This window comes from Aulonocara stuartgranti, assembly GCF_965226115.1.
Source record: "Aulonocara stuartgranti genome assembly, chromosome: 3".
Taxonomy (NCBI): domain Eukaryota; kingdom Metazoa; phylum Chordata; class Actinopteri; order Cichliformes; family Cichlidae; genus Aulonocara; species Aulonocara stuartgranti.
The window spans coordinates 46,531,201-46,553,867 of NC_138941.1; the positions used below are offsets into that span (position 1 = coordinate 46,531,201).

The window sequence follows — 22,667 nt, forward strand, 5'->3', positions numbered from 1 at the left end:
TTTATGTACTGTAACAGTCTGCTGACGTCATCAAAGTAACGGATAATAAAACACACAAAGACTAATTTTATTTGCACAGTTTAAAGACCAAAAAAAAAAAAAAAAAACCCTGAATATTGAAAAAACTTACAGAAGTTAGTTTCTCTAACAACATTTTGACCAAAAAGTCAAAATGTTTGGTTGTTAGATCGTAATTGTGAGGAAACTAACTGAAAATATGACTTATGGATGAGGAAAAACAAACAATACTGTGAGTATTTTCATTATTATTATTAATAATTTATTTGTTTATTGAAGAATATTGCCACCAGATGGAAGCTGCACACTCACTGCGCTGTCTATGTGCCACTGCGCAGTCACGGAACAGCCTGTGAGAAGCTCCAGCACCTGGGAGTTGTAGTTTTAAGCAATAACAAATAGAACGCCCTCTCTCTCGGTGTGTGTGTGTGTGTGTGTGTGTGTGTGTGTGTGTGTGTGTGTGTGTGTGTGTGTGTGTGTGTGTGTTACTCATGCTTCTGCTGTGGGGACATAAATAAATAATAAACAAACAATAAAAATAAACCTGTTATAAAGTCAGATATCACTCAGAGAATCCACAATGTAACTCATTCACATGAAATGTTCTCTGTATTACTTTTTTAAATCTGTGCTTAAGCACTTTCACCTAACCCTCACACACTTACACTCCAATGGACATTCAGTATTTTGTCCAACGATACTTCGGCGTGTAGACTAGAGGAGTTGAGGCTCAAACCATGGAGCTTCGAGTTAGCAGGCGACCTGCTGAGCCACAGCAGCTGATTTAAAGAGTGATTGTGCTGCGTGGGTCAGGTGCTTTTTAAATGTGGGCACAGAAAACAAAAGGGAAAATGTGATAGAGGTCTGACTGAAATGTCACAGAGCTGATGTGGGATAGTGAAGACGGGAGTCCTCGTGGCTAGGAGATGTAAACAACAGCTCACCTGCTGACTGTAGAGAGACGCAGCTTGACTGGATAGTTACTCACACACTGCCTTTCTACTCAGTTGGGTGCAAAGTGATTTCTACTGCAAGTCCCATTCATACAGTGTTTTTAATCCATGGCTTTATCCAACATTCACACACACACTCAAACTCTGATTGATGCTTCAGGGGAAACTCGGGGTTCAGTATCTTTCCCAAGAATTCTTCAATGTGACCATCAGTCATCAGGGATCCGCTGACCTTCTGCTTGTTAGATGATCGGCTCTTCCACCCGAGGCACAGCTGACCGGTGATCAAGCAGAATAAACTGAGACAGGCTGAGCCTCCAGTTATCTGGGATCCTTAAACTAACTACCTGCTAAACACAGAAAATACTACAAGTGTTTCCCAAACCTGTGTGACAAATCAGCCCAGTCACCCAATCAGCCCCCAGAAACCCAGAGCTGCTGTCCCATGGTAGACTCCAGTCAGCAGAGGGAGCACAGCATGTTAAGTAACGCACTGGTTTGTGTTTGGCTCGGAGGATTTATAATTTATTTCAAACATGTTTCCGTGCAAAAAAGGATCTAAGTGATCTGCAAGCACAAAAAGAATTCAGCCTGAAGCGACACTAACACAGGAGAACGATGCACCTGTAACCCCGGACTCTGCTGACTTAAAGCCAAACCTACTCATAGAAAACAAAGTCAAGCTGATGAAAACCCTCAGCCCTGGATCTGAAAGTTCCCTCTGCTCACTCCTCGTCTCATACTTTTGCACTGTCCCATCCACCAAGCTTTTAACACACTGCCTGCACCTTCTGAACTTGTTCGCTGTATTTTCTGCTGGTTTACTGAGTCATTTTAAGTAAATAGCACTTCATGTAAAACCACTGAGTTCCCCTGAGCAAAGACCAACAGATAGGGCGAGTACAATGACAGCAGAGGAAACTAAACTTAGACCGAAGAAGGTGTCAGAGTGCCTCAGAACTGTTCCTGTTTGTGTGTCCATCCTCTGCACATCACAGCGTTTAATATGCGCGCTGTGCGTTTGAAAAGCACACACACACACACACACACACAGTATGTGGGCGTGACTTTATAAGACAGTGAGCTGCTGTCAGAAACGCAGTTTGTTCTCTGAAGTCGTGGCAGTAGAGCAAACTGCTGCAGAAGCGCGCACAGACCGCAGACTCATCAGATAACAGCGCCTCGTTTTTTCTCGTCCTTATCTCATCAGAGTTTTACGTAAAGCGTGATCTTCTTCTTTTCCATTTCACTGTTTAAATTGTGAAACAGCTCGTGGGTGTTTGGCCGGGACATAGAGCGGCCACGGAGATGTGAGCACCAGCGTCCCGGGACGTCATCGAGGTCAGCAGTCATCAGCTGTGGACTGTTACATGAGATCACTCCTGTGCCGCCTCCCCTTGTGCATCTGCGGCTCTCGGGCACACTCGCTTTCATTTATAACTTTTAACATGAACATTAAGATATGCGCACTTGTTGTCATTTGCGCCTGATCTACTTTAATAGCGCGTTCTGTTTTATTTATTTGCGAAAACCTGTTTTAAAAACCTTATTGCGCTTCAAAGTTGCTCTCGGGGAGTTCTCGATGGTGTTTGTTTTTATGCGAGAATCCACTATTTAAAAGCGTGACACTCTTCGCAGTTTTTGCACGTCTCGTTCACGCGGAATTCGTAACCGGGGTCTTCAGTAATCATGCAGCGCGAACGCCTGCTCAAAGTTTTGGTGATCGGCGACCTGGGAGTTGGCAAAACGTCCATCATAAAGCGCTACGTCCACCAGGTGTTCTCCCAGCATTACCGGGCCACCATCGGAGTGGACTTCGCACTCAAAGTGCTCAACTGGGACCACAAAACAGTGGTGAGGCTGCAGCTGTGGGACATCGCCGGTACGTGAACCATACTGTTATTGTTTTGTGGGTGGAATGACACACCGCTGTACAGGTTAATGCTCACTCACTCACCCACTCAAGAAACACTATCACGAAAGGTTTTTAGTAGTAGATGCAGATGACAACTCTCCACTCAACCAAACCCAACGTAAATATCTGGATATTTTTCCAAAACACGTCAGATCCACACCAAATTTTATCGAGCTGTTCCTTTGCGCATGCACCATGTTGCTACAAAGTTGCATGAAAATCGGCTCCTAATGACCTCAGCAAACCAATAAAAAGTTAACTCCACCTTGTGGCGTTGTGTTTTAAAAAAAAAAAGGGGGGGGGACTCTGTGTCCCTCAGAATTATGCAAGCTTCAAACGTCCATCGAGGCTCAAAGGTCAAAGCTGTATCTCAGTAATGCCAAGTGAACTCTCCTGTCATCTCAGCCACATACAAGTACACAGAGAGACGAAAATATGAAGCTCAGGGTCCGTGGTGCACACAAAGTGCAGTTAGAACAAGAAATAGAGACCAGTGCAAGTATGGACAACAAGTAAGGAGGTAATAAACCAGGAGAGTTGGGCTGCATGCATTATCTGTAATATAGCGTTGCTCGACCTACAGCGACTATAGAAAGATGTAACCAGTAATGTGCAACGTATACAGGACCCGCATTTCATAAGAACTTCCTTTACAAATCCTCCGAAGAACCTGTTGCTCCACAGGCATGCAGACAAATAGCACTGAAAACATGACCTTGGCCGAGTTCCCCTTTCACCAGCTGCAACAGCAGACTGATGTTTACTCAGAACTGCATCAGTACTTGTAACCCAATAATACGAGCCCACGAATCTGAAGGCGTACTGCTGCAGTGAAAGCAAAGGGACTGACCACGTCACGTCATCCACCACTGACTAAACATGACATAGAGATAGAGAGAGCAGTGTGAGGGTCATAGTCACGTACAGTCGTCTTCATCCATAAGCTTGGGGGTCATTTTGGGACAGTCGGGTCAGGATTACTTACAGTAGAGTGTCTTGAACACAGCACACGGCAGGACACACAAGACATTAGTTGCTGCCGTCGCACCCAAGAAGAGTCTGGTACACAGATTCTTCAACCTGCCAGCTTGCTCACCTCTTCCTGTTCCTCATCCTCGTGTGGATGTGAGGAATTTGGCAGGTTAAAGATGTCTAATAGAACTGCACTGGATACGTGCACCTGTTCTGGGTAAATTCTAGGGAAAAAAACATCTTTAGGAAAGTTCAAGACTGTAAACAATGTGTATAAGACAGAGACACAGTTAGAGAGACAAGACCGAGATGGTTTGGACATGTGCAGGAGAGGGACACTGGATATACTGGACAAAGCAGGAGGGCCACAGAGGAGTTTCATGGATGTGATGAAGGAGGATCATTGTAATAGATGAGGATGCAGATTATCTATTGTAACAACAGAAGAAGAAGATGGGTTTTGTTACTTAATCAATAATCTTAGAATATTTCCGAACTTGCAGTGTGCATTTTTTTTGTCCTGCATGATTATCACGCAGTCAGACTCTTTCTTTTAAAATGGCACAAATGTCAAAACGTACTCCCGTACAAAGATGCACTCTTTATAAGCAGACGTCTTCCATTCATAATAAGTACAGATATCTTCAACGAGTCCCTCAAACACATTTATTAGGTGAATTACATGTTTCACTTCTGGTTCTGCAACATGTCATGTTGTAGATGGCTGAGGGGGAGATAACTGTGTTTACTTCCCTTGTGAATTTAGAGACACTTTCCTCTGACATCAGAAGCATAACGCAGCATAAAAGTAACAGAATCTTAAAGTCAAGTTGAGTAAATTCCCAGAAGCTCGGAGATCACAGAGTGGTCAGTGGTATGCTGCTCCTGGAGCTGTGGCGTATGCCGATGCTGCAAGAGTAAGCCAACATGTGACAGCGTCAGGCATCTGTTAGAAAGTACTTTGTAAAAGTAAAGTACCACTATACATATAAACAAACTCGCTCAAAGTTAAGCAAATGCATCTGTACTGTGCTCAATGCAAGTAAGCAGTAAACCCCAGAACAAACGTGCAGTAATCTGCATTTTCACACTCTTCAGCTGCTTTTTGCTGATGCATCTAACAATTATGTTGCACAATTTGAGAAGTGGCCTTGAAAAAAAAAATGTGGTCAGCCATCATTCCTGCAGAGGCACATAACAAGCTCTCTGTATTCAGCTTATAAAACCCTCCCATGTGTCTCTTTAATTGCATGTAATTAGATTTTTTGGGAACTCCTTTCTTTCCGGTCTCACTGCTGTCTCCCTCTCACACACACAGACACACAAAGACACACACACTGTGTGTGCTGAGTGACGTGCCAGCTGATAAGAGTTATCATTTAAATGAAAAGGTCCGGCTGAGGCTGTTTTCTAGGCGGACTTTAGCAGCGAGGCAGGTCACGACTTGCTGCTAAACGACAATGAAGCTGCTGCGGTCACACAAACAGCCGGCATGTTGTCCTCACGGTGTGGATGTGGTGACCGTACAGCTGTTCTGTGCTGGCTTTTCTTAATATAGGGAAGCCGGTTGTTCAGGGTCACGAGGAGCGTTTTCAAGTCACAAAGTTTTTGCATTTTCCCATTTGAATGTTTTATAGTTACAAATGTCAAGATAAAAAAATGTGAGTTGGTGTACGTTCTTTTTAGGTCAGCCTTCACAGAGTGCTTTTACATAGATGTTCTCTCTGTATAGTCATTTTTTTATAAGTTATAATGTCTTCTTTTTGTGTTTTCGTTTCTGATATGGTGACATCACGACTTCCCTCACCCACAAAAAAACATGGTGTTTATTACTTTAACATAGTAGGCGTTGTGTGTGATAGACAGATGTTATTATTGTTGTTGTCTTTGTTTTGTTTTTAGTTGTCATGTTTGCTTTCCATGCTGGTTCCAATCCATAGGAGCCAACAATCAGATGACACCCCCATGATCTAGCATTTTGGCAACAGAAGGAAAGAAAAACTCCCTTTTAACAAGAAGAAATGTCCAGCAGAACGAGACTCAGGGACCGGCGGCCATCTGCTGGGGGTGAGGGGGAAGGCGGGGAAAAGACACGCTGTGGAAGAGATTTAGATATTAATGATAACGCTGATTAAATGCAGAGGGGTGTATGAGCTGCCTGTTGGGTGGAGCTCTCACGTGGTGTTGACTCTGCCTGTCGCATTATACACATAGGATGCAAGAGCGATGTCAGTCTCGTAGGAGCACAACAACAAAAAATAAAAGGATATTACACATGTTCTGGTCTATTTACATAAACTGTTATATACAAAAAATAATGATCATGTGTACATTTACCTTTGAGTGAACACGGTCTCCTGGTTTTTAGATTGCCGGACTTGCTTATTTTAAATTCTGAAAACATTGGTCATTGGTGGTGTTGACCTTTGACCTCATACTATTAGTACTGATCAGATGGTGTGCAGAAAAAAAGGGAAAGGTACCATCTGCTTTTAGGAGACAGTTTGTGTGCTCGGTGTTTGGGCGCATGCGCAGGGTTGTGTGTCTGTGTGTGTCAGATGCTCCACTGCTGATTCACCGGTATATTGGGATCATGTGGAGCAAGTTAGTTTCCAGGATAGAGACTGAAATGTTCACACACATGCTTCTCTCATTTGCAACATTTTTTTAACAAGTGTGTGTGTCTGTCAGCAGTGAGAAGAACATATGCAGTTCCTGTATACAAAAAAAAAAAGTGTCTTATTGTGCTGGGAAACTAGGGCTAAATGTTTGATACTGGCAAAGATGTTAGTTATTATTATGAAAAGTGACCAGTTTTGGTATTAATGGTGTGACCCTCAGAAACTGATGTGATCACCCAAGCTATCATCACTTTAGATGGCTTGGTGCTGTGGCGTATGTCAGACTCTGGCTGGTCTGTTGTGCTTTTTTGTCTTCATTGTTGGTTGAGTGAGGTGCTCGTGCTGGGCTTTGAGAAATCCAGCTGGACTACTCTTTGCAGTGGGGGCTGCTGTGTGGGGTTCCAGTCAACATGAGTCCCGGATCTGCTGTTCCTCGCCTCCTCGAAATGGGGGGTGCTTTGCTGGCTCTCTCCTCCAGGCCTAGTCCTCTCCTTCCCCCGCTTCCTCTGACAACACATCACTCACACAAATAGGACGGGTTGGACCATTCAAGTGGCTTTGCTGGGTGTGGTGTGCGGTCATCTGTTTCTCCCTTTTTAATGACACCATAGTCACATCTCACCACACATCACCGTACATGTAGGATCTTTGGAGGCAGGAGCACTACCCAGAGGTAGGTAGGCGGGGCTGCGTGGCAGCGCAGACTGCCTTTCAATTTTACGTAAAACTTAGAGACCAAGGCTTTTAGGGATAAGCATTGATAAGCACGGTCTCTGGCTCATGTCACATTTCTCCCCTCTAGTTTTACTCACTTTCTACCTCTCTGCTAGGTGCGGGTCTGTAACATTGCGATCTCTCAAACTCATTTTTCAAGTATGGTCTGTGTCAAACACACAGTCACTCATATCCTATCATATGCTGCGAACACATAGCAAAATTGTATATTTGTTTATGTACCTCCCTCTGCTTTGTCTTTTTTGGCGCTGTGTGCTTTCTTACAGAAGCAGCGTTGTCTGTTCACCGTTGCTCCCGTTCTTCTCTCCTTTTTTTTCTATTTTTCTGCTTTAAATTTTTTTTTTAAAAAGTCTCTTCTGTAAATTAACATTGGCCTGGGTTTGTCTTCTGTTTTCTTTAAAAAGGGCAGGAACGATATGGCAACATGACCCGTGTGTACTACAGAGAGGCCGTGGGTGCGCTCGTCGTCTTCGACATGACCCGGCTGTCCACGTTTCAGGCCATCCTTAAATGGAAAGGAGACCTGGACTCAAAGGTAAAAAATCAGAGATGAAGGAGGTGGAGAATTGAGAAGAGGAGTGTGGTGGGAATTAGGGCTGCCACAAACGATTATTTTGATAGTCGACTAGTCACCGATTATTTTTGCGATTAGTCGACTAATCAGATCATGCGTCTATTGGACGTAAAACTACAGCTTATTGCACCAGCAGCATCTGCTCTTAGATAACTATCATTAGCTTACAGCTTTAAGTGTTTAAGGTACAGTATGTGCTAACTAAAAATAAAGACAAGATGATAGTTTATTAAAGTTTAACGAAATTTGCAGATTGTCTCGGTGGAGTTTAATAAACTCGGCCGTCTGTTCTTTCCATGTAAAGTATAACAGGACACTGGAGTAAATTCTCTCCCATCTCACACTTCTGTTTAATCAGTTCTCTGTTTGACGTTTATTCAGCTGTGTAAAACTATAACTTTAATCTCAGCCAAACCGATTTACTGAGGAACAAATAAAACACTGAAAAAAGCCAAACAATAACATTTTTAAATTATCTGAGTGCATATCATGTTCAACCTGAGTAGCGAAACACCGCGGGGGGGTTGAAAATGATGTGCTGGGAGTCCGGTGTTCTCACCGGCTCTAGTGACCCTTGAACCCTCTAGCTGTCGAGCTGGTGGGTAACAGACGTCTCTGAAAACGTCGGAGCGCTTTTGCAGATATGTGGTGTCTTGATAAACCGAGCAGATATTTGAAGTTTGCACAGCTACATTCTCGCCTGAAAATATGTTAAAAGTTTATTTTGTGAAGCAGAAAGAATAATAGGGCTTAGGAGTTGACGTCACGTCGCAATGTATTGTGGGAGCGCGGTGCCATTTTCCGGGTCCATAAATCAAAACAAACACAGTGTGTTGGAACAACGACGACAAGAAACATGCTTAAAAGCAGCTCAAAAGAAAACGGATGGTATAGAGACCTATTACGTCCAGAGTGCATCGCAAATGTGGACCCATATGAAATATGGCAGTGGAATAAAGACCCAGACGACTTACCGCCACTGTCCTACCCCGATATCTTCACATATCTTGTTTGTGGAGTAAGCGCTTACACTGCGAACCAGTTTTGTAATTACAAATCGCTGGAGTGCATCGAGTGTAATGGCCATGGTTCACCCCCTACCACAGTTGATGTTATACATTTATCAATGAACTGCTAAAATCTCGTTGTCATATTATGTGCCCACAATTGTAAAGTTGATGCAAACTACCACATTGATAATCGGGCAAGATATTACAGCCATTTCATAGGCAGGCTTCCCAAAAGTTGTGAGAAAGAATTAGCAAATCGTTACATAGCACGTATGTCTGCAAAGTCACTCCATTCGATGTTTGTTCGCAATTTCTATAACCTCCGAGACCACCAACGATCATATTATTAAGCTATAAAGAGTGATATGAACATATATAGAACTTACCGGAATGAAATTGTCCGGTAAGTTAAGTGATATCTGGACATGGAAGCGAACTGGATACCAGCTCGTCTCACGGCTGCTATCCAGGCTAGATGCCTTCGTTTGGTAAGGTCCGCTATATGAGCTGCCTTATGTTGCTTCCAGGTTGGGAAAGAATAAAAAGACAAACCCTTTTTAAGCTTATTCTCTTGCCGGTTGTGCGATCGAACATTGCAGCTGACCACGCAGCAAGTACGAACCATGGCTGTTGTGTGTGCTTTCGCTCCTTTGTCGCTTGCGCTTTGTTTGGACCGGGAAAATGGCGCATCAGGCCAAAATCCTTTCCACGCCCACCCCCGTGACATCACGCTCCAAAGCCCTATAAGAGTAATATTAAAACTAACTAAACTTGTTAGTTATCTTAGCTAAATTTTATTTTCACAAATGCAAATACAGTAACAAAAAACCTAATTTTAAACATTACTATAATGATGTTTTATGTTACATAAAATTGATTAGTGGATCACTTAACAAAAAGGCTATGAAAACTATTACTATTTGTAGTAATTACAAATTATTTGAATGTATGTAATTCTTTGTATTACACCCCCTGGCATATGTTAATTTTGTTCTGATTGTATACATGTTCTGTATACGGTTTCTTAATAAAGTTTAACATTTAAAAAAAAAAAAGAGAAAAAAAAATATATTAAAACTAACTAGCTGCCGCCATTGTTGAAAACTGGAATTGGCTGGGCCGCGCTATGAATTCTGGGATTGTTTGGGCCACGAAGCATACACCCGACCCATCCTTCATAACTGGAGAAATGAAGGACGCATTTTTGGGCCGTGTTTGGAGGAGTCTTCGAATTTGGGCATGCTTCGCCGTGTCGCTGTAACGTAATTGGCCTACAAATGCGGCCTCCGAAGGATGCGGCCGCTAAATTTGGACACAGCTATGAAACCGGACACTGCTTCTTCTTCTTTGGGGTTTAATGGCAGCGGGCATCCCTGGACATGCAGTGCTGCCATCTTCTTTTTCAGTCCATTATTACATTCTTAAATCCTACTACTTATCCCTGCATCTTTTGGGATCTTACAAAGCTTCAAACGACGTGTCGACTATTAAATTAGTCGTAATCGTGACTAATCGACTAATCGTGGCAGCCCTAGTGGGAATAAGGCACGTTGAGTCCACAGGTCATAGTTTTGAGCCATCTTTATTGACCGCGGCTGCAGCTCTCAGCTGTCAGCCGCAGATGCATCACACCACAATACACCACCACTCGCACTTGTTGTAGTCAGCGGGCATGTTTGCGGATGCCACGCAGGTGCGTCCGCCCTCCCTGCATGGCACAGCAAGCCACGCCCCACCACAAGGATTTTGTGAAGGAGGAAATGAGTGCAGTTTAAAAAGTTTTAAGAAATGTATTTCTTTGCTCTGAATAAAAATCTACAAACTTGGGGCTGAGGCAAATAAATTTGCATGAATCAGGGTGAAAAATCTAATATTGTTGTAGGATTGAAGTAAATCAGACTTTCTGAAAAAGTTGGAACATTTTAAAATGTTAATAAAAACAACAGCAAAACAAAGAAAAACCCATGAACCTCTGCTCATATTTACTTCTGAAAAACTCTGCCTCTTTTTTCTACTCAATCATGTGACCAACCTGTTGGCAGCAAACCTAATTAGCTGCAAAATATTCCTTCAGCTCTTCCTTTCTAGTCTTTTGCTGCACACATCCCAACTTTTTCGAGACATGTTGCTGCCACCGGATTCACAATAAGCAAATCTTTTTACACAGCATCCCTACTTTTTGGAATTTGGGTTGTACATAATCTTAATGTAGTTTATTAACCAGAGTCTAGCATAACTAATGGTTTGTTTGGGGGCTCATGCTCAACAGGTTAAACGGACAAGCCCAGATCAAGTCACTAGGCTTTGTTTCCTCTTTCTCTAATAATTAAACATGTGATACTGGAATGCGCACAATCATGCACACTGGAGAGACCTTACTTAAAAAAAGGCACCTTATAGCTTTCACTAGAAGCTTATATTATATGAAAAATAAATAAGAAAAAAAATTTTTTCATGTTTTTCTTTTAACTTAAGATGATAAATCACAGAAGCTTGTTTACTTGCTAGTCTTGGTTCTATTTCACTTTGCAGATTGTAACTGATCTTAGATCAGTGAAAGCAGAGTTAGAGGCAGCATATCAGGTCAAAGTGAAAGACCAACATTTCTCCACAGTATGCATGTGCTTTGTCTCGCAGCTTGAAAACCTCTAGCCATTGTTGGCAGGATACCTATGCCTGTAAAACTGATGCACTGCATATTTCATATTTCAGTGGAACCTAAGCCAAGCAGAGTTGAGCCTGCTTCCAGAGACTGTGGTCAACTGTGCCAACAAGATGTCAACAATTTAAACGATAGATGCAAACAAGCGACAGGAGAAGCTTTATGACAGAGCACTGTCTGAGATAGAAGAGTGGTCACTTTACTTTGGCTTTAATTGATGTCTATTTTTATATTTTACTGAACAATTGCCTGCCTTGTTTGTGTTGGTGGAAAGCCACTGCTTAAAGTTAAATGTTGTGTTTTCATCCTGATTTAGCCAAAAAAAAAAAAAAAAAGTGGTTTCTCAATAGTTGTGCATCCCCTTTTCTGTTTTCCTGTTGTTGGTGGTGGAGGTTTTTTTTGTTTTGTTTTTTACCTCACTTTTCCTTGTTTAATTCATTTTGGAAGTACTGTATTCAGGATAGCTAGCCTAGTTTGTGACTCAGCAATGTCAGGGAGAACGCAGCAGGTGGGATAAAGACAGTTGTATTCTACACATATCATTTTGTTACGATATATATGTTTTGATAATATATGTATTCAAGATCTAAAAATAATGGGAAATAAACTTTTGTACATTTTTGTGTGTTCATTTTTTATTTAGTTTTTTCTTGATTTCCTCTAATCCCCAGAATCCCCGTTTGCTAATCTGGGCTATTTTCCAGTTTGGTCATGAGGAAGCAGTCCTCAAATGACCAGCTTACTGTCAGCTTAGTATCAAATGACAGACAGCTGACTGACTGACTGATTTCATTTGCCACTTCAAAGCAGTAGAAGTACTTTACACAAAAGTGAAGTTGTTTTGTTTTCTTTTACACATCCAGCAGTTAAAGAGTTATATTTGGAGGTGTATTTCTTTTTTTAATCTTATTTTTAAAATACTTTTCACTGAAAAAGAAGAGACCTCAATAAAGACATTAAGGAGAAGAAAAACAAGTATAAAACAAAGACCACAAGTCAAGGCTATATATAGTGTGTGCATATGTGTGTTTCCTTGTGAGAAATGTCTCCTTTATTACCGACAGTGTTTTTCCAGCTTGATGCTAACTATGTTCAAAGATCTTCGGTGAGGCTTAGAGCTTCTTCTTAACAAATACAAATTATGCTTTGAGGGCTGTAAGATTGACGAAAAGCACATTTGCATACATTACAGCTTAACATTGAAACATTGAGCTGAAACTGTAATGCTCAGCAGGGGCTGCAGACAGAGGCCCATCCCTGCAAGCAATCCGTTTTATATTGTCATCTTACTCTCAGTGCCCTCTGCCTATCAACTATGTAATAGATAGCCAAATCAGTATTTATTTTTTTTATCACTGTATTACAAGCCTGATGCCTCTCTGATATCAATATAGATAAATAAATAGGCATAACATAACAGACAGATGCCATCACTTGATGCTGCTGTATCCCTTCACAAACTGCAGATTACAGTGAAGCACTTCAAATTGAGGCTCATCTACTGGAAGCTTCGACAGGTCTTTGTTGCTTCATCATGAATTATTTTCGTAAATTTTCATTGCATTTCTTTTTCCATCTTCCTCTGGGATTCATTAGGTTGCCCTCAGCAATGGGAGGCCAGTTCCAGCTGTTCTGTTGGCCAACAAATGTGACCAGCGGCGTCATGGTTTGTGCCCCAAGCTGCCCAAACTGGAGAACTTCTCCAAAGAGTACGGATTTGTCGACTGGTATGAAACCTCTGCCAAGGCAAGATGAGATTATTTTCTGTTTCTGTCTTCCTGTCAGCATTTAATGGGTGTTAGATTTGGTCACAATAAACAAGCCACACCCCCTGTCTTACTGTAAAGCTTATAGTTTAGCATGTGTATATATGTCTGTGTGTATCGCTTCCACAACTGGTGTGCCAATCTTAACAAAACTTTGTATGATTATCATCACATATACAGTTATTATTCTCATTATCATTCTGATGATTATGATCAAGTTTTTTTTAAAAAGAAAGGAAAAAAATGTTTTCTTATATCCCAATTCTTCAGATTTCCACGATCAGCGTATGTCCCCATTTGTAACTTAACGGTCACCAAAGTTTGTATCCAGGGGAAAATTTTGTTTTTTGACCAATAAATACTGAATGAGAAATTTAAAAAATGTTGTAGGCAGCTAGTAATGTAAGGCTGTAAAAATGTTTATTTCTGCTGCACGCATGTGCATTTTACCATGGGAGTCAATGGGGACCGACTCGCTTTTAGAGGCAGCCTCAAGTGGCCACTACAGGAACTGCAGCATATAGCACGCCTGCGATGGCTTCATTTTTTCTTAGCCCTGGTGTCATGAATCAAATGAGTGTTTGGAACCCAAATGGAGGTTGGTTTTAGGTAAAGCTTTATTTTGTATTGTTGAATTTCCACCAGAAAAGTCCACCAGAAACACAAACACGATCCAAAACTTAGTGGAAAATGCGCATAGAGGAAGCTAACAAAGACTAAGAGGAAGACTGTTATGTATTCGCAAGGGTGACAAGAGGCAGGTGACAGTAATCTAAGACAATGAGACAGAAGGGGAAGTAAAACTAAACACACTCTAGAGACAAGACAACTATTAATATAAAACAAGAAGTGAGAACTGTAACTAAATGGAGAACCACCGACAATTAGAAGAACTTCGCTGTGTTATCCAGGAAACATTCAGAATGAATAAAACTGAGGAATATATTTAATTAATTAAGAAAAAACAAAATACTAAAATACTCTAGAAAATATTAAGCTTAATACGCATGTGCTGCTGTAACAATTGAACAATTGGGATTAAAAAATTATCTATCAACCAAAGAAACAATTCAACCCCAAAGCTTCAAAAGCCCACAGTCTGACCTGGGGTGATGACACCCAGAGGGTACAGGGTTGAAAACAGTGTTGTCAGCACCGTCTCATTTACATACTGGCCCCTTACAAATATAAAGCATGTCTTCTTCTAGGCTGTTAGAAGAAAAGAAGTTAGGTACATCAGGTTATAGTGAATGCCATGTTCACATAATATCCAGTTATATAAGTTTTCATGATTCAGTCACAGCTGGCTCTCGTAGCTGCCAACTCGCAGAATTCAATTAGTTCGTATCGGCTAAAAGTACCAACAGAAAAACTTGGAATTCAGTTAAATCTTAAAAGGAAAAAAAAGTGAGAACACGGCGCTTACTGTGGCTCATCTGTTGATCCAATTTATTTAAATTAAAGGTGGAAGGCTGGAAGCACAGCTTTTCATTCTTCACCTTACAGAACCTTCAAAGCCTCATGTCCTCTTTTTACCCGTTACATAACAGAAACAAGTTGAGACACACACACACACACACCACCTCAGGAAATGAGGAGCGCTCTAGTAGACTTTAGTGAGTTTCCTTTTTTAGTAGATGTTGTAGACAAAAAGAATATTTGATCAGTTATTTAAAGACGTTAATATTTGAAATATTTCACCTTTACGATGGAAAAATGATTAATATAGATGTTCAGCTGTAGCTGCTCCCATTAAAGATTATCAGAGTTTCAGGTAATGAAGTTTCAGTGTACGTGCCAAAAGCTCAGGATTCAGACAACCGTGAATGCTCCATTTTAATGTTTGTTTACTCTTTTACTCAACATCAGCAATAGCTGAAATCCCTAATACGGTCATCACAGGCACACATAAGCTCCACCCCCTGCTGTTCAAACCCTTTGTTTCCAGTGGGCACCCAATCAGAAAAAAGTTGCCTTAAAGAGACGGTGGCCTGAAAGAGAAAGGAGTTAAATGATTAGAACGAGAAGATCTTTATTGCCATTAAATGAACGAGCATACAGAAATATTTCATCCCCCTACAGTTCACAACACGCACAAGAAAATAGGAATTGCTGCTAAAGGGCTGCAATACAAACTCAAAAAAAGCAAATTGGTAATAAATAATAACAAAATGAGTTGGCATAAGAGGAACAGTGTGGCAACTTGTTAAAGCAATCACATGATTTTGTGTAGACTGATTTAACCCACAATAGTGTTAGGATTTTGTACTGTTAGAGGGAAAGTTGTGAACAGAGAACATACTGGGTAAGCGGTATCTCTCGAACTCAAGAAAGCTGCGTTTTAAAAAAAGAAGCCACGTGGTGATGGCTTAAATGAACACGTTCTCTATTGCACATCTTTGCATTGTTTGTTGTTGTTGTTGTTCGGGTCTGCAGGAAGTATATCTGTGTTTTCTTTGTGACTGCTAATGTGTCTCTTCCTTGTTAGATAATCTTTGCTGCACCAAGGCAACTGTAAATCATGCAAAGCAAATTTAGGACAAAATGAAGTTGAAGCTGTGGTTCCCAGTAGGTCACCATTCTATTGAAAATGCACCCTTTTCCAGCTGTTCTGGACTCTGCAGACATGTGCGCAGAGATGCCCAAACCTCCCTGTCCTCAGCCACCTCCTCCAGCTCTTAGAGACAAAGCACTGAGACATTCCCAAGCCGGTCCTGGGGTAGACCTAGGACACCAGTGTGTCCTAGGTCTACCCCGGGACATACAGGAAGTGGCTCACTTAGCTGGCTCCCTTTGACCAAAATGAAATGACCAAGTTCCTAACTCTATCAATAAGCTGAGCCCAGCCACCCTTCAGAGAAAGCTTGTTCCTGCTGCTTGTGTCCATTATCTCTTTCTTTGGGTCATTACCCAGAGCTCTTTTAAATCCAAACAAGACGAGTTTTAGTCATTCGTCCAAGTTTTTCCTGAGTGATTAAGCACCTAAAGACAACCCTTAAATACTTAAATGGACAATATGGTGGATTTTACTGTTAAGACATTTCACTATTTCTACCTCCATCGACCTTCTTCAACCCTTCAGCTTCATCCTATCTCTCTCTCTTTCTCTCCCCAGGACAACACCAACATCGACGCTGCCATCACATGCTTGGTGAAAAGCATCATGTCTGTGGAAGAGGAGAGAGCGCTGGCTGAAGCCACCAGTGGCGCCTGTAAGGGCGATCCAGATGGCAGCGTTCTTGTTCTGCCTCGCTTTGACTACAACACAAAGGAGAAGGGACTCGGTGGATGTTCGGGGTGCCTGTCAATTAAACCAAAACAAGACCAGGACTGAAGGACTGTCTGAACCAAAAGACTGCAGGAACATGCAGAGGATGGTGTGGATGACTCTACTCTCCATCACTTTCTCCTCACTGACCTTTCCTGAGAGAATTTAATAGAATTGATGTTTCTGGGTTTTTGGGGTTTTTTTTTTAGATTTTTCAGGAAAAAAAATCCATCTAATATTTTTAACCAAATAATTAAGTTGTTGTGTTTTTATATCGGACTCTGATTCAAAATGAGTTCAGTCATTGCAGCAATCTCTTATTTGGAGAATGTGACCAATAGCACTTTTTATGGCTTTTAAAGGAAATTTGTCAAAATAATGTTTTCCCAAAATTTGTATTTATCTTGTCTGCTATTTTTAAGTTTTGTTTTTTTTTTGTTCTTTTTTGCATTGATGCTTCTATTGTAGCAGAGACAGTAGGTGTGTGAAATTTGCAACTTTGTCCAACAAGTGTTTTTTAGTTTTTAGTCTTTAAATTGCTTTGAGTTATGACTGCTTTGTAAGTTACTACTGTTTGCCTTAGAGCAGCGGTCCCCAACCCCCGGGCCTCGGACACGTGAGTTGTTTGGTACCGGGCTGCGAGAGTTGAGGCTCAGGTGTGAAATGTATGGTTTTCAGGGTTTTTATCGGTTTTCAGCGTTATTTTGTTATCATTTTTATCGTTAACTCGGTTTTCCTGGGTCTTTTCAGGTATGTTATGAATAAATCTTCTTTTTTTCGGTACCGGTACTAGTTTTATTTCGTTGTATTTATCCGCGACACCTTAAAGGCCGGTCCGTGAAAATATTGTCGGGCATAAACCGGTCCGTGGTGCAAAAAAGGTTGGGGACCGCTGCCTTAGAGCAGTGCCAAGTAGCTCCTTATTGTTCATTTTTAATATTTAATTAAAAAGATTTGTTGTTCTGTATTTGATCTTTATTTGTTAAAAAAACAACTTTATGTATAAGATGGAGTATTTCTTAATGTTTATAGGGGGAAGTTGTGTTCAGCTAAAGGAGAGGAGTTTAAAGGCCGTTGTATATGCTTTTGACCACTAGTGGTGCTATAGATCAGTGGTTTTCTTTCTTTTTATATCTCAAGATCCTGTCTGTCTGAGATTGAGGAGGGTTATTTGAAGTGTGCTTTTCATGTAAGCTGTAATGTATAGCATATTATTAGCCAAGAAATATACCAAACTGTGACTTTTTATGGAGCTTAAGGAGCCACAGACATATTAAGAGTGGAATAGGGTTCATCTGTACTGACAATTTTTCTGCCATGATCGTCCACAATACTGCAACAAAATAGCATTTTCCATGTCAAACACCAGACTGTTGATAATTATTATTGATGGTGTGAATTTTGAATCTTTGAGTTGTCAGACCTCCCCAGCTCGTCTGAGACCAGCAAGGAAGCATAATGTTTATATATGTGCAACATGAATGCAAACCTGGAGCCCAAAAACTGAAATAGACTGGCAGTTTTTGAGTTTGGTGTCCACTTCACTTTAATACTAATGATCTATGCAGGTTTGAATTTGTTTGATGAGAAATAAACTGCACTGTTTTATACATCATACACAAGAAAGTATCGTGTCCCTGCAACACGGTTGTGTTTGTCTAAGGCAAAAGGTACAAGTCTTACCAAGGTTTTAATCCCTAACACTGTTCCATTCTAAAGATTTTCCCTTGTTTGCATCCATCCTTTAAATTACTGCTATCTTGTGGCTTCAGTGGCTGTTCTCTGCAGAAGCACGCTGGACTCTGCTTGACTTGAACCCCACTGAAATATGTAGCACCCGTTAATTTCATGGGGATGTGGGTTGGCAAGCTGAGAAACCGACAAATGTTTCTGGTTGTGTATTGTTGATAAATCAGACAAGCTGCTGCTGGCTGGCTCAGGTTCCACTGCTCTGAGATCAGTTACCATCTGCGCTTTGTGTGGAGGCAGAGCACTGGCGAGTAATCAAGCCCTCTGGGATTCATCCTCGTAACAGATAAGTTTCCTCTTGCTAAACATCATGCAGTGTGGAAACATTTTCAATATCTCCTTTAGTACATAAGCAAAGAAAGCCTTGCTGGTGCAGGGGAGACATCGGCTCTTGCAGCAGGTCTTGTGAGCGCTCAATTATCCAATTAAGGAAAGTCCACAAAGTTGATTCGTAGCATTTTCAGTGTGAGAAACGTCGCTCATCCAAGTGATTTCTTCAGGTGTCGGCGTCTCTGCTCGTCTGTCTGCTAAAGTCACCACAAACTACTGCATCACTGCCATGGTCGCCACATTTTTATTTATTTTCTTTGGTTTAATTTAAGCAAAGTTGGGTTATTTAACCTAGGGTGGCCATATTTTGATTTCCAAAAAAAGAGGACACTTGTGCCAGTCATAAAGAACTTTAATAATACTGTTTACTTAAAGAAAACTTTAACATATTTAAACTATGCCTTCTCTGTGTGGTTAATGAACGGTAAAATAAAAACTGTCATATAGGTTTTACAAGTCAACAAGTGCACAAAAAAAAGAGGACGGTTGGTCACCCTATTTAATCTCCATTGTCTCTGGGGTCTCACCATTTTCCCTAAAATACTATAAACCAAAGGCAATCCAACCAAATGTTCATATTTGATGAGCCGTTTTTAATTTTCCACCGAATTAAAATGTAATTGTGCTACATGACACTGTAAACGGATAGTGAGCATTGGTATGTAAACAAAGGAGAACCACCGCCGTTGCTGTCAACTGTCCCTGTTTCTTCTTCTGTTTCTTCTTTACTAACAATAAACGTTTTTTTTACATTTGTGTTATTTAACACATGTCAAAACTTAAAACTTTAAGCAATCTCATCACACTACAGTGCTTCAGTAGAAGCACAATAGTCATGCTTTTTCAATGTGCATGCTTTGAACAGTGGTGATTGTGTCAGATTATATATGAGTCTGCGAAGAAAACGTTTCTTTCTGCAACCAGCCTGTCATATTAATGTGTGCACACAGTCTGACTGTTTATTGGCGCTCTTCTCAGCACCACAGCAGGAGATCGCTTAATGTTTGATCTCCAGCCTTGATGATGTAAAGATTTGTATTGTTTTAAGATAATTAACTGAATAGTGCTTTTATGGTACACGTAATAACCGTGCATTTGTTTTTGTTTTTATTACTCGTTCAGGAGAAAACTGCAGCAATTACCAGCACTGTAACAACAAGCAAAAATGGACATGGCAGGTGGTGCACAAAGCAACCAGTGTATACAGGTATACGCTTTAATCTTCAGCAGGAACTGTTCCTGTTTGTTGGGAATTATAGTTTATTTAAAACAATTGCACCGCTATTAATGTGCACAAAATGGGCAATGTGCAATAGATCCTGGTACTGTCTAAACATCTTTGGCCACAACTCATTTCTGTATATTTAGTTGGAAAAGTGTAGTATATAAAGCGCAAACCAGAGTTTGTATAATCGTACTTCTCTCCTGGCCTCCTCCAGACTTTGACAAAAATGTCAAATTTTTATTAATCAGCTCATCAGACAACAGGGTTTTTTTTCCCAGTAATTTCCATACCTCAGCCTTTTCTCTACCTTTAAAATAATTTCTTGACAGCCACCCTTTCACTGACCATTGATGAGGCTTCAGTGATCAGCTGAAAGGCCAGATATATCTCTCACATCCTGATCCTGGTGAATTTTCAATGATAACTGAATTATTGATGTAAAATTTAAATCACGGAGCAGCTAAATTAAAGTCAGATTGAAGATGGTTTTGAGTCGGTGCTTGATGTTACATGAATCACAACCACTCTTTACTCAATTCTAGAGCCATTATAAGCAAATTTGATTTACACTATGGTTCATTTATTGATGTTAAATTTAACCGTCAGGGGTTGCATTAAGGAGTGGCCTCACTATTGGTCTTAAACCAAGGGTGTCAAATATAAGGCACAGGGGCCAGAGTCAGACCCACAATGACTCCAATCTGGCCCACTGGACAGCTTTGGACAATGTGAATGAGGGCAAACATTTTGGACTTCTAACTGCAATTTCTTCTATTGTTTTTATGGTTAAAGTTTGAGGTTTTTTTACAACGTGTAACATAATCATTTTTAAAAAAAGAAAATACAATAGTAATAAAATAAAATGGGAAGTTTCTGTTTTATAATTTAAGGACATTATCAGTAATGACCAGAACGTTTTCTGTAATTTTACACATTAATTTCTTAAAGTTAGAGTCATGCTGACAGATTTCTCTTTTACTACGGCAGCATTTCTTTACCATGTAGAAAAAACGAGGCGCACTGTTGAAATTGTGCTTCTTTTTCTCATATTAAGATATCTCAGAGTTCAAACGTGCAGTTAAACTTCTTGACGCTGGCAGAGAGGCAAGTTTTACTGTTTCAGCCCACTTAACTAAAGTGAGCGCTACCTATGATAGTCTAGCCTTAAACACCCCAATGGCGCCCCCTGGTGTTTAACTTGTGATGTTACAATTATGGAGCAGGAAACAATAACAAGGAGCACTGTGTACATGGTACAGTGTACCATTTAATCAGCATCAGCTGCTTTTTTCTCCTTGATATAATCTTGTAAATAATAATTGTGTCAGTTAAAAATAGAACAGCTTGAACATTTTTGCAGTTTTTACTTTTATTTCTTTTCCATTCTTTACTTTTATGTCTTTCCAGACGAATACTTGTGAAATTACATAGAAACCATCAGAGTTCCTGTTACTCTACATGTCCGCACAGACATAACAGTGCTGCATGTTTACTGCTGAAACTATATGGCCAGTGACACTGAAGCACAAAGCTGGCTATAGGCTATGCCCTTCCCTCACAGCTAACAGTAATGCTATACTAGTACAGGCTCTGGTTTGATCTCATATCAATCAAGTAATTCTATCCTTCCTGCCTTACCACACAGATTTCAGCAGATTCAAAATGCAGCTGTTGTGTTTTTATTAGAACAGCTTTCATAGGACCCCCTTCCTTCAGCAGCTAAAATACGGCAATGATTTTAAGATTCTGCTTCGTATTTTCAAGTCTCCATAATCTCTCTAATATTCTGCACATCTCCACTCCTTTCTGTACTCTGAGATCATCCTCCTATTTTACTCTTTCCCACACCACATTTCCTTTCTGCTAAAGCATATAGTTAGGGCTGGATCAGGTGACCCTGAATCCTCCCTTACTTATGCTGCAATGGGGGATTCCCATGATGCATTGAGTTTTTCCTTTCCAGTCACCTTTCTCACTCACTATGTGTTAATAAACCTCTCTGCATTGAATCATACCTGTTATTTATCTCTGTCTCTCTTCCACATCTTCCATCCCGCTCTTAACCTGGTTCTGCCGAAGGTTTCTTCCTGTTTTACCTTCCCACTGTCGCCAAAGTGTTTGCTCATAGGGGTCATATGATTGTTGGGTTTTTCTCTGTATGTATTATTGTAGGGTCTGCCTTACAATATAAAGCACCTTGAGCTGACCGTTGTTGTGATTTGACACTATAAATAAAACTAAATTGAAATTCACAATATTGGTTCTGTCCCTTTAATCTTTAAAGCCAGCCATAAAACACATTTTAATCTCACAGATTATGTTTGATTGTTATTTATTATTATACATTTTCAGACATTATTCTTATTATTCTAGATCAAAATTTAAATAAAGACAAAACTTGGGTGTATGAGTCTTTTTCGACCCTGAAAATTTAATATGGGTAGCTGCTGTATTGCAATGTTAGAAACTAAAAAATGAGTGAAAAAGAACAAAGTTTAGACTTGTCACTATCAGGATCATTATAATTAACTAAAAATAACAAATAAGATGAAACTTTTACATACTGAAAGAGTTTTGTCATGTAGCTAAATCAAAAGTGGCATTATAGAGGAAAGAAATGTACAGGGAGTGCAGAATTATTAGGCAAGTTGTATTTTTGAGGAATAATTTTATTATTGAACAACAACCATGTTCTCAATGAACCCAAAAAACTCATTAATATCAAAGCTGAATGTTTGTGGAAGTAGTTTTTAGTTTGTTTTTAGTTTTAGCTATTTTAGGGGGATATCTGTGTGTGCAGGTGACTATTACTGTGCATAATTATTAGGCAACTTAACAAAAAACAAATATATACCCATTTCAATTATTT

The 22,667-nt window shown here is 40.4% G+C and overlaps 1 protein-coding gene across 1 annotated transcript; it reads left to right on the plus strand.

Annotated features, from left to right (window-relative positions):
- Window positions 1–2,075: 2,075 nt before the first annotated feature.
- LOC309704013 (ras-related protein Rab-38) lies at window positions 2,076–18,021 on the plus strand. Its single transcript, XM_082528964.1, has 4 exons — window positions 2,076–2,853; window positions 7,619–7,749; window positions 13,057–13,206; window positions 16,342–18,021. The coding sequence occupies exons 1-4, from the start codon at window positions 2,661–2,663 to the stop codon at window positions 16,558–16,560; spliced, it is 693 nt and encodes a 230-aa protein (XP_082385090.1). The 5' UTR covers window positions 2,076–2,660; the 3' UTR covers window positions 16,561–18,021.
- Window positions 18,022–22,667: the final 4,646 nt, after the last annotated feature.